General features: G+C 34.2%; 1 protein-coding gene across 1 annotated transcript in view; it reads left to right on the top strand.

The window, feature by feature from the left end:
* Kcnt2 (potassium sodium-activated channel subfamily T member 2) overlaps positions 1-12005 on the top strand; it is a 411713-nt gene that overhangs the window by 174412 nt on the left and 225296 nt on the right. Inside the window, exons 6-8 of the mRNA XM_048430982.3 lie at positions 1370-1444; positions 2575-2658; positions 4231-4325. Coding sequence (XP_048286939.1) covers positions 1370-1444; positions 2575-2658; positions 4231-4325 — 254 coding nt within the window. The remainder of the gene's footprint in view (positions 1-1369; positions 1445-2574; positions 2659-4230; positions 4326-12005) is intronic.

Genomic DNA, 12005 nt, shown 5'->3' with positions numbered 1-12005 from the left:
TCCTCTTCACTTAGCTTGAGTTGATGAGAAAGGCATCATTTCATGCCTAATGTTTCTTTGCAGCAAAGATCTCTGCGAGTTCCCATCCCCCACATGCTTCCTCCTCTACCACATTGGCTATAGATGAGGGAGGCTGTGAGCTAATGTGGCAGACACTGTTAACATCTTCACATACAGGAAAGAGATGATCTAGAACTGCAGTATACTGAGTTGCTGCAACCTCAAGGAATACTGAAAACATCTCATTTATATCTATGTTACATGATGATTGGAAAACGTGTGCAATCCAGATTTCTTTTTCCCAATGTGTGGATTGCTTCATACATTAAAATTTTTGAGGCCATTCTGAGGATTTGTTGTTAGGTATTGTATTGGTCAGTGTGGCTTGGTGACAAAGGAAGAGGTGCAGCTCTGAAATCTGAAAGGCCTCTGTGAGGTACCTTGATGGATTTGGCATCTCCAACGCCTGTATATTGGTTTACAGTACAGTAAAGAAGTGTGCCCTGCAGAATGTAAAAGATGATATGGGAATTGCGGGATATTCACATGCCAGGGTTGCTCTGATTGTGAATATCTGCCCTGAATAGAACTCCCAGGTATCCCACAAATACAATATTGATCCCCTTCAAATCGACATCCCCTTACGAGGGTCTTTAAACTCTTAGCCACCATTAAGTTTCTTCACAGAGAATCCAGCTTTTAGTACATGCAGGCACATTAAGACCTTACTCAAACTTTAAGTATCAAGACCAACTTTATGGGCATGTCATCTGTGTTATGACAAATGATTCTATAACAGCGAGATCTCTGTAACTGTTTTAATATTCTCATAGTTTCCCTTGAAATTTTAAAGAGTCACCATATATTCACAATTCACTGGGCTTGAAAATTATGTATTCAATCTTGATTAATTTCATAGTGTATATTGGTAGATTAGAATATCCATGATTAAATGGTTCTTTACGTTTAATTGGACTTAAAAAAATATACCAGTTGAATTGAAAAATGAGCATGATTAACAAAAAACTTAAGCTGCATCACAATGAACTTGTAAATTTATGATAGTGGAAACAAATTGTGACAGTTCATATTAAGGTCCTACTAATGTACTTTACCTACTAGTAACGCATTTTAGAATGTATTATAGGGGTCAAATTTTACATACACTCTACCTGTTCTACTTTGGATATTTAATTTAGTTCTAACATTACAAAACCAAATAGCATAATTCTGCATAAAATTAATTCATAAGTTATTGTTTCATTCATATACAGATCCACTCTTCTGCTAATAAAGCATTGGTATTACTAGAGAATTCTGAGTCCTGGTACTTTTCTAACATTTGTTTTTATTTAACGTCTATTTGTAGGGAAATATCTGGGAACAGATTTTACGAATCCCATTCATCTTGGAAATAATCAATGCGGTCCCATTCATTATCTCAGTAAGTCTAAGAATCTTAAAGAGTTATTTGTCATTAGAGTTTAATAAATTTAATAAGTATAAATACTTCTACATAGTATAACATGAGACATGGATTCACACTTTTGAATAGAATCTGGCTCCTTAAAAAGAAGAAAGTTTGATCGACTAAGTTGCATAGTTAAATGAAATCTAGTAAGTTTCAGTACAGTAGCAAAATGAAACCTTTTAAAGAATTATATAGTGTATGTAGAGTTCTCATGTGAATAGATGTCAATATTGTTTAAGGATCTTCAAAATTACACACACACACACATATATATATATGAATTGTAAAAATAGAAACTAATAGTATGAAATATTTACCAGAATTCTCATACTGAAATCACGCTAAGTTCTAGTTTATTTATAGAATTTATACAGTTCAGTCTTTCATTAGTAGGACAGTGAATGAGAACCAAATGATCAAGTGATCCTCAAAGTTCTGAATTTTCTCCTGCAACAATCCTATACTACAGTCACTCTGTTCTATTCGGTCCCAAATATAAATAATCTTCATTATGTTGTTCATAAAATTAGGTTCCAATATCATTTTGATATGACAATTATTAGTGGAATTATGACTGGTTGGACCTTATGTGAAGCAAATGAAAAGTGAGTAGATATTATCTGGAGTTGCTCCTTACTTTTTATAGTCTAATTTGAGTGACTTAGCTACAGAGAGAGCAGGAATAGAATAAATGACAAGCTAACTAGATATCATTACAAATGAATGCAGCTTCTCACCATCATTTGATGTGGTTGAACCTGAAGACAGTGATATGTTAAAAAAAAGACTCTTCTTTTACCTCTTTATCTCCTCAGGTAGAGGAACAGCAAAGTAAAAGCACATTATAATATTTAATAATAGATTCAGCATGGTTATGTCTGACACAGGTTGAAGCCTCCTGTTTTATGCCTCTCTGCTAGTTTCCCTAGGAAAGATTTAAGCAATGAGTGAAACACCATTTAGTAGTATTGATATTAAACTATTTGACACTGTTGAAATCCTTTCTTTTTTCTTAACCTTTATTCTATCTGATGTTTCTTTTTCATATTCTCGATATAATTTCTTTCTGCGAGGTAAAGATTTAGTTTTTGTTTATTTTACAGATATTCTGGCCTACCTTAAGGAATCTATTCGTTCCAGTTTTTCTAAACTGTTGGCTTGCCAAACATGCATTGGAAAATATGATTGTAAGTAATAAAATCAAAGTAAAAAAATAAAAATATTTTTAGCGTCTACTATTTCTTACTTGATTTTACTGCTTCAATAGAAAAAGATTATTTGGCCTTTAGTCTATTCCTTTGCAGTTTCATCTACCTCTATAAATTTATATAACCTACAAAATTTATCCAATTTGAAGGTTATTAAAATTTTAAATGTTTTTATTTAAAACTTTTACCATAATTAACTGTCTCCAAAAGTTTTATTTAAATGTGTAGTGGTAAGCTACTGCTAAGTGCTTAATGTACTCTATAGATTACATAATTATAGTTAATATAAGGTAAATGTTTTTTGCTATATTCTAATAAGAATGAAAATCTGTGAAAATGCTTGCATTCCCTAGGTATTCAAGGCTTCGGTTTTGAAAAGACAATGGTTCAGGCCTTTTGAATTCATCAATTCAGCACCTAACCGCTGTTTACACAGGTCCAAAGGTTTGAACAGTGTCTCCCAATAGGAGCATCCTTCAGTTTTAAGGCCAACTGCTCATGTATATGTGCCTCATGGTTCATAAGCCTTAGCTTTTAAATTACTTAGGAATGCTTTTTTCTACTACTTCAAGTTTCATAAAAATGTGGGGTTTTGTCAGGCCCTTTCAGAACGAGTACCTCCTCATTTGTGATCATTCTCTTAGATTCAGTTATGTTGAGCTGAGTGGCAGATGTAACTCAGAAAGCTGAGATGGAGAAAGACGTGAACACTTCCCAGCTGTGCCTTAGTGTTCCTCCACATCCGTCGAAGGTTGACGCTCTTTGGAAGGAGTCACTTATACCTATGACCTGAAAGTGTTCACCACTGTTTTCAGCACTTACAAGCAAGTTGTTAGAGATTCATTAATTTGCCGATCTTTATTCAAACGCTAATGTGTGTCCAGAATAAGGCACTTTGCTATGTCCAATATCTGATGGAAAGCAATTTAAGGAAAGAAAGATTCACTTGGTTTACTGTTCCAAAGACTCCAGTGCGACACAGTATGGAAGGTATTGCATGGCCACGGGAAAGGTATTTCAGTAACTGCCTTGCATGCTGGGTCACATCTTGTTTTGAAGTCAGGAAGCAAGACAGTCGGTAGAAAGTGGAACCAGACATTAAAATCCCAATGTTTACAGTAGGGCCTCACCACACAATCCTCCTAAATGGTGCCACCTTCTGAGCACAAGTGTTAAAGCACATGAGTCTTTAGGACTATACAGTTCAACCTGGTTGTGAACTCACAATTTCCCTTTAATAGGTCTTTGTTTACTAAGAGAACAGTCTGCCTGCATCATCATAGTGGACTGGGTATGTCTGGGAGTAATAAATGGAACTTGTGATCTCTTTTTTGCAAAGAATGTGACCTGAAATTTAGTGTTCTATTGGTCTTCCCATAGTCTGTCTTTCTAATATGAAATCTATTGTAACTTCTGTCTAGATCCATGTAAAATGATAATATATTGCTAAATTCACTTAAATATACATATTATATGTACAGAGGATGAAATTTGAACTCATGTATATTTAGTATTAATCAAAACTTAAAATATGTTTTTCTATTATCCTAGAATGATCTTCATAGAGCCATTCAGCGAACACAGTCTGCAATGTTTAATCAAGTTTTGATTTTGATATCTACATTCCTATGCCTTATCTTCACTTGGTAAGATCATTTATAGCAGTCCTCTTACTATTTTGTTTTATTTCAGTTTTATGGAAAACTGCATTATAAAACAGTTTAAGCAATATTTGGCTAATGTAAAGTATGCTCATCATAATGCATAAAAAGTTAACTACAGAAGTGAAATAGAATCTTTGTTAGTCTTGCAGACAAAACAAGAAAGCCTGTGTACAATTTGACCTTGAAATTTATGGTAACTCTGACATTTTCTCAAATGCTGTCAAAAGCCAAATCACAAGGATTTTGCCTTCATGCCATGGTTGTCAAACACCCATTTTCCCTTCAGATCATTGGCATATAAGTAGACTCAGGTCTGTTTTCTTCAGAACAGAAATTTTGTTGAAGATATTGTCATTCCCCGTTACTTCCCTCATGTCTCTGCATAGTTTTTTAGTGTGGGATTTGGAATGCTGTGGCAGGAGTCTTGGCAGTGGAATGTGAGGCCTGGCATTTTGATTTATTGTGTCTTAAGTTATTTTCTCTTTTGGAAATCATACTTAATATTACAGTGTTCTAATGTAACAGAGTATATTTTATCTTTGGGTTCATGTATTTTTTTTGCAACAGAAAAATAGTTGAACGATGAGCAGAACGGTGTTTGTCTCACAGGTTATAGATTCTATTTGTACTTATCTATAACATGTTTGGCCTATTTAGAATGAGAAAAAACTAATTGCTAGTAGGAACAATCAGTCCGCACACACCTTGGTACATCTGCTGGATTACAAACATTGCAGTTGATGTGTGTATGCAAACTTTGGTGTGTTATATCTATAAGTTATTTTGTACTAATATGTGTGGTTAATATTAAATATACTTTAAATATGTCTATTGTATATTTTGCTCTTTAAAATGAACATAATATTGCTAATATTTAAATATTAAAATTTGTAGATAATGTTTTACAAAAGACTATTATGATACCTCTAATAAATATCTAACTACGTAAATAAAATCCCCCAGAAATGCTAAAATAATTTCATCACACGATACTGAAAACTCTATTAAATTAAGTGATTTCTATTCCAATGTCACTAAAAATTCTTGATTGAAATATAAAAACATATATTCAATAACAATTTTGACCTTAAGTAATTGACAAATTTAAAATGTCTATGCTTAAATTATTAATTTAAATAATTTAAATATTAATTTAAAATAATTAAATTATTTTTCTGATGTTGTGTAATCGCTGAAAAATAAAATCAGTGGTTTCTAAATACAACATAGAATGAATTTAATAAGGAAATGGTTACGTGTAGGGGTTGTAATTCAGTTGTACTGTAGCTGGAGACTACTACATGAAGATAAAATTTGATTTTGAGCTATGTAGAAGAGTATTTACTAATAATGAACATTTTGTGTTGTGTCTCTCTTTGAATGCTTTGTCTTACCTGATCTTTGAATCTACAACAGCAGTATAGTTAGGGCAGGAGGGATGACTCAGTGTTTAAGAGCACTGCTATAGCAGCATATGCTCCCCATCCACCTGGCAGCTCACAACCATCAGTAACTCTAGTTCCAAATAATCCAGCACTTTCTACCTCCAGGGGCACTGTACACACATGATCTGTGCACACACATGCAGGCAGATACTCATACACATAATTTATTTAAAGTATACTTCTGGTGATGGTAGCGTTGATGTTGGTTGTGGGGTGTGTGTGTGTGTGTGTGTGTGTGTGTGTTTGCTCAAAGATGTGTGCCTATTTATTTATTTATTTATTTATTTTGTATTACTGCCCACAGCTTTACAGCAGAAAATTTAAAACATCTTTTATAATTTGAGCCTTGCAAATTCAGGAACTTATATTTAGTTGCACTGGTGATATTTGTAATGAAACTCACAATCTTAAAATTACCTGTTTTAGAAAGCGGCTATCTAGCTCTATAACAAATGTAGGCATCACAATTATTAACACGACAAAGAACTATTATTAAGCATCTGTCTGTGAGGGACACATGCTCAGTGCCAAACTGAAATGAGCATTAAGCTGCTGACCCATTCTTTCCAGAAAATGTGTTAAAGTGTTTTCCTGTCATTGTAACAGAATTGGACTCATCTGTCCACATTCTGGCTCTCTATCCCTCATCATCAATAATGCTCCCTTCAGAGACAGCTGGCCATTGTGATTCATCTTGCATCTTGGTAACAAAGCAGTTGTAAACTGGTACATCCGGGAATCAACTGCATGACTTTAGCTCAACTATCAATATATTCTAACCAATTATAAGTACTATAATTGATAATGCATGTGCTGTTTCTAATTTTATTTAGGCAGATTTATTTTGCAAGTACTTTGCCACAAAATTAATATTTTTTTGAATTCATATGCATATTTATACATTTTCTCATTTCATAGATGTAACATAAAGATCTGCACAAATAGATATATTCTGGTTTGTTTTCCATTGTAAAAAATTCAACATACTTTCTAAGTCTTTTCCAGTAGGAAAAAGAATCCATTTGTTTCTATGTATGATCTAGCACACATAGTTTAGTAGCAATGGCCTTTTCTTCTGCACTTATAGATGATGTTTTGAGTGACATCTTCCTAACTTATTGAGTTTTGCTGTCTTTCTCTCTTTTTCTTTCTTTATTTTTAAATATAAGCTCTTGGGATGTGGACTGGTAGAACCCGAGTATTGTAGTTTATGGATTTGTTACAACATGATCTACAGCCTGGTCACCATCAACAGAATTGCTTTAGTTTTAATATTCCATTTTCTTTTACTTTATATCATAATCAATGCACAAAGTACATTTGTCTAAAAAGTTAATTATTGTCTAACCACTCCTAGGATGATGTTGTACTAGAAAAATATAGATAACTTTACATCAATTGCATTTTGTGTATCTAGCAATCCAGATTTTAGACACTTCAGTGTTTGAAAGTAAATTCCCAAAGAGAATTTGGGATGATTTGATGTTGTAGATGTGTTGGAATCAGTGTGACCTTGTTAAAGAAAATGTGTACCTGTGGAGGTGGGCTTTGAGTTCTCATATATGCTCAAGTCACGACCACTACCACAGGTCACCTCCTGTCACCTGTGAATGAAGACGCAGAGCTCTCAGCTCCTTCTTAGCACAATGTCCAACTCTATGATGCTTTGCTCTCCATCATGACTATAATAAACTAACCTCTGAGCTCTAAGAGAGTCACAGTCATTAAATGTTTTAAGAAGACTTGCTGTGATCATTGTGTCTCTTCACAGCAATAGAAACTCTAACTAAGACAGGCACCTAATTTTAGGAATTAGGAAAATTCACATATACTTATGATAGTATTGCAACACATTAATTTAAGTATGAAACTTTTTTTCTTAATGAAATTCTTATTCAAATGCAGCATTTTTGAAGTGTGATGACAGTGACTTATTATTTTTAAACAAATGCTGAGATTAATAATTAACAAGCCAAGTTCTCAATTTGTCCCCAGATTTTAGTGGGCACTATATGTAGTAACATTTTTAACCTTTGTGATCTATTGCTAATATTTCACTGGACCATAATTTTGAGATGAAGAAACAGAGAGATCCAGGAATTTACTAAAAGGAACAACTGTGTTATTCTCTCTTAAATGCTTCTTGATTTACTATGTCCTGTGTTAAGAAAAATGGTACCATCAGAACAATAAGGATAAATACAGTATCTTTACTGCCAATCTCCATTTCTGGAAAACTACTGTTTCTTGCTGGAGAAGTGAACACGAGAGTTCTCCCTAGACAGAGGCAGGTGTTGCTTTTCATTTTGTGTGTCTTAGCATCTATGTTAGTCAGCTTTCTATCTCTGTCACAAAATGTTTGAGACAATGTAAAAATGAAAATTTATTTTGATTTACTGCTTCCGAATTATTAGTGTGTAGTCACTTGTTGCTTTCGGCTTGTGGCAGCACAGTGTATCATGGCAGGAGTATGTGGAGGAGGAATCCCATTTGCAGTCTGAAAATCGGGAAACATAATATTCAGGATGGGGCTGGGGTTCCCAAAATCTCCCAGGACCATGGGTCACTCAGTTAAACTCTGCAATTTGCCCTTCTCAAGTCCCACCACGTCCCTAAAGCACCATGGACTGAGGACCAAGTCTTAAATACAGGGACTTTCATAATCATGTCTGACTTAAACTGTATATGTATTACTATCTAGTCTGACTGCCCCTTAAGCAATAGCTTCAGCTGCAGCAGCCAAGGCTGAGGGGATTATGTTCTCTCAGGCATGGATTCTTTCAAAGCTACTAAGAAATGCTTTCTTAAGCAGGCTAAAGAACTCACAATTTAAGGTTTAGGTGAAATTCTGTTGCTCGGGAAAGATGAATAGCAAGTAGTTAACTTTCTCCTTTCAACCTGTGTCCTTATTTCGGTTCCCACTTTAAAAGCATTGCTGCTTGTGGTCGCTCCTTACCACTTCCTGTCAGCTACTTGTGGACACAAACTTCTGCTCACAGGTTGATTTTATTTCATCAAACACATCTTTGAATTGGTAACAGAAGCAGTAGGAAAAAATTTAACACATTTTAAAATAATATTCCTCAATATTCGCCCATTTTTCTAAAAAAAGTAAAAAAATCTAACTTCAATATAGTAAGACTATGCAATAAGAATAACTATCAAGTAAAGATTACATTCATAGTGTACAGATTTCCAATTCATTTGTGTCCGATAAATTTAAAGAAAATACTTAATAATCCATCTTATCTTGGTAAATTCAAATCTTTTACCTAACTTATTTTCTATCATGTCTAGAGAAAACTGCAACTTTAACTGTCTGGTTTTCAACTCCATCAAAGGCACCAGGAGAATATAACATTATGTAAGGAAGCAAAACCTGCATTGCAAACAACTTCCAAAAACCCTAGAAATGACAGAGACATATGATCTCTTGGACAGTCACCCAAAGTTCCTTTGCAATGTTGGGGCATGCATCTTCAGCCTACAGGTCCATAGCATCTGGCAGAATTTTCAACAAAGTAGGAAATTGTCATGAAAAGACATAAATTAACAAAACATTTTAAATGTCATATTTTAAAAGTGTTTGAAAGGTATGAAAATCACTTATCTATCTAAGATATATCTCCGTGTGATCTGGAAAACATACCTTGCCAATCTACAAATTTGATTGTTATAGAAGACTAACTATTGACCTGTTTTTGATTATCCTAAATAGTTCATAATAATATCCTTCAAAATCTAGAATTTTATCTTACTTTTTAAAATCAACTGCATAAGTACATTACCTTAATCAAGAACAAAAACATATATAGAATATATTGTAACAACAATAACCTTAAATTTGTATCAATATACAAAAATTCTTTAAACAAGAGTATAGACATATATACAGTGTAACAAAATTGACTTTGAATTTGTATCCATATACCAAAATCCATGCCAATGCATAATATCTGAGATTAATAGTTGCAATTTTATTCTATATTGCCCTAAATATAACAAACATCCATTGCTCACCAAATAACTAAAAATCTTGAACAACCAGGCTCTTGAGAATGTGAGCATTGTGCTCTCTATACTGCTTCCTGTTGAATGTGGGTGAAGTATCTTTAGTGTTACTGAGAAAATTTCAGATAACAGCTAGTCTGAAGAAGAACAGCTATAATGTTTGTTGATAGATGTCCCCTGTCATCTTTCAAGAAGTCTCCTTTGATCAAACCAGATTTATATCAACCAGGAACAAATTCACAGCCTCCTTTTCCAGTGGAAACAAAAGCAAAACCAATTCTTCTAATCATTTTTTTTATTTCCTTTTGACAAAAAAACATTTTTTGACATTTTAAAAATTAAAGAATTATTAAAATATCTAGGTTAGTTTATTTCAACAGTCTCAATTTCAATTCTAGGATTCTTAGCAACTGTCATTTACTTATCAACATTCAAAAAATTCAAAATAAACGCAATAGCATACTGGATGCAGACTCCCTCTGTATTTCCCATCATTACGTGGCTTTTTCTTTTATATTACTTTTAGTGTCTCTTTAAAGACTTTAATTTTAACATAATTTATTTCTTTTTATAACTTCATATACTCATTTATTTATTTCTTAAACTTACCTTGCATATTTTTTAGGGTTTTTGGTTTGTTTGTTTGTTTATTTTTTTTCCTCCTGAGAAACATTTAAACGTTAAGCTACAGCTAGATCTCTGTGCAGTTCTTGTGACTAGATCTGTCTGCTTCGTGGTTCCTGAGAACCAAGCTTAAATCTTGCTTCCAAGTTGGAGGTACTTCTCATCATGAATTGAATTTAACCTTCCTGGATCTCTACAATGCTGATGTTTGCTCTGTGGCAGACATTTTTACTTGTTTTTTCTTCCTCCTTAAACTGTACTGGCTATTCAGCAGGCAGAAAATTTTTAGAGTCATACACCCCCACCCCCATCTTTCTAAGGCCCTACATGGAAATGCAAGAGTCCCAAGTTGGGATTAAAAATGTTGTTATTTGGTTGTTTTTTTCTATTTACTCTTTAGGTATTTTGGGGGACCCCACCACCTAGCCCCCAAATGAATTACACACAGAGGCTTATTCTTAGTTATGTGTGCCCAGCCATAGCTTGTCTTGTTTCTTACCATCTTTTCTTATCTTAAATTATTCTATTTTTTGACATGGGGGTTTTATCTTTCTCTATTCCTGTATACCTTTTTCTTTCCATCTTATTCGATGTCTGGTTATGTAACTGATTGACTAGGTTGCTGACCCCTGAGGTCCTCAACTTTTCTCTCTCATTCCCTCATCTTTTTCTCCCAGAGTTTTCCCCCTATTTATTCACTCTGCTTGCCAGTCCTACCTATTTCTCTCTCCTGCCTTGTTATTGGAAGATCAGAAAGACTTCCCACACCGTCTTTGAGCTTAATTCTAAGGGCTGTAAAGAGCAGTAGCAATTGTCTTTTTACTGAGGGAGCCTCTGTGGGTCCTTGCTAAACAACTCAAGGGAAGTGATTGCTCAGTTGACACTGGGATTTTGTTTGAAAGCCATTTCAGTTATTAGTGCATCCATCACTTTTCAGTTAGCTTATAAAGTAGTAGTTTCTATGTGGGTCTTATAGACATCCTTAATTTTGGTTGACCATTTGTACCACCCTCAACTTTCTTAATTCCTCATACCCACTCTTCCATTTAACTGCCCCACCCCCACCAGGCAGTATTGCCTGCTTTTCATTAGGCATCCCATGTAGTTTACTGTAACTTTGGCTTGCTTCTGGCCTCTCCCGACCTGCTACATTGCATAGATCCTGGTTTTGGCACCTGATCACTATTGACAGTTCACTCAAACTAAACTCGACCATCAAGGTTTGAACTTGGAGGTCTACATATGAAAAAGATGTATGATATCTGTCTTTCAAGGCCTGGGTTACTTCCATCATATATTTTTCCCATTGATATTTTCCTGCAGATTTAATTTTTTCCTTAGAGGTAGAGATAATTTTATTGTGTAAATGAAGCACAATTTTACTATCCATTTGATTGTTGACAAACACCTCAGTTGATTTCATTTGCTTGCTTTTATGAAGAGAGAACAGTACCAAACCCATATATGTAAGAATTTCTATATTCGGCTGTGAAGTTCAATGCCTATATATCCAGAAATGATTCTGGTGGGTCATATGGTATGAAGTCTCCACATTGTTTTCTATAATCACTGCACAGTTTAT

The sequence above is a fragment of the Myodes glareolus genome, chromosome 5, assembly GCF_982192425.1.
Source record: "Myodes glareolus chromosome 5, mMyoGla1.1, whole genome shotgun sequence".
NCBI classification, from domain to species: Eukaryota; Metazoa; Chordata; class Mammalia; order Rodentia; family Cricetidae; genus Myodes; species Myodes glareolus.
The sequence above is the reverse complement of the archived record's forward strand: the minus strand, read 5'-3'. Positions and strand labels throughout refer to the sequence as shown.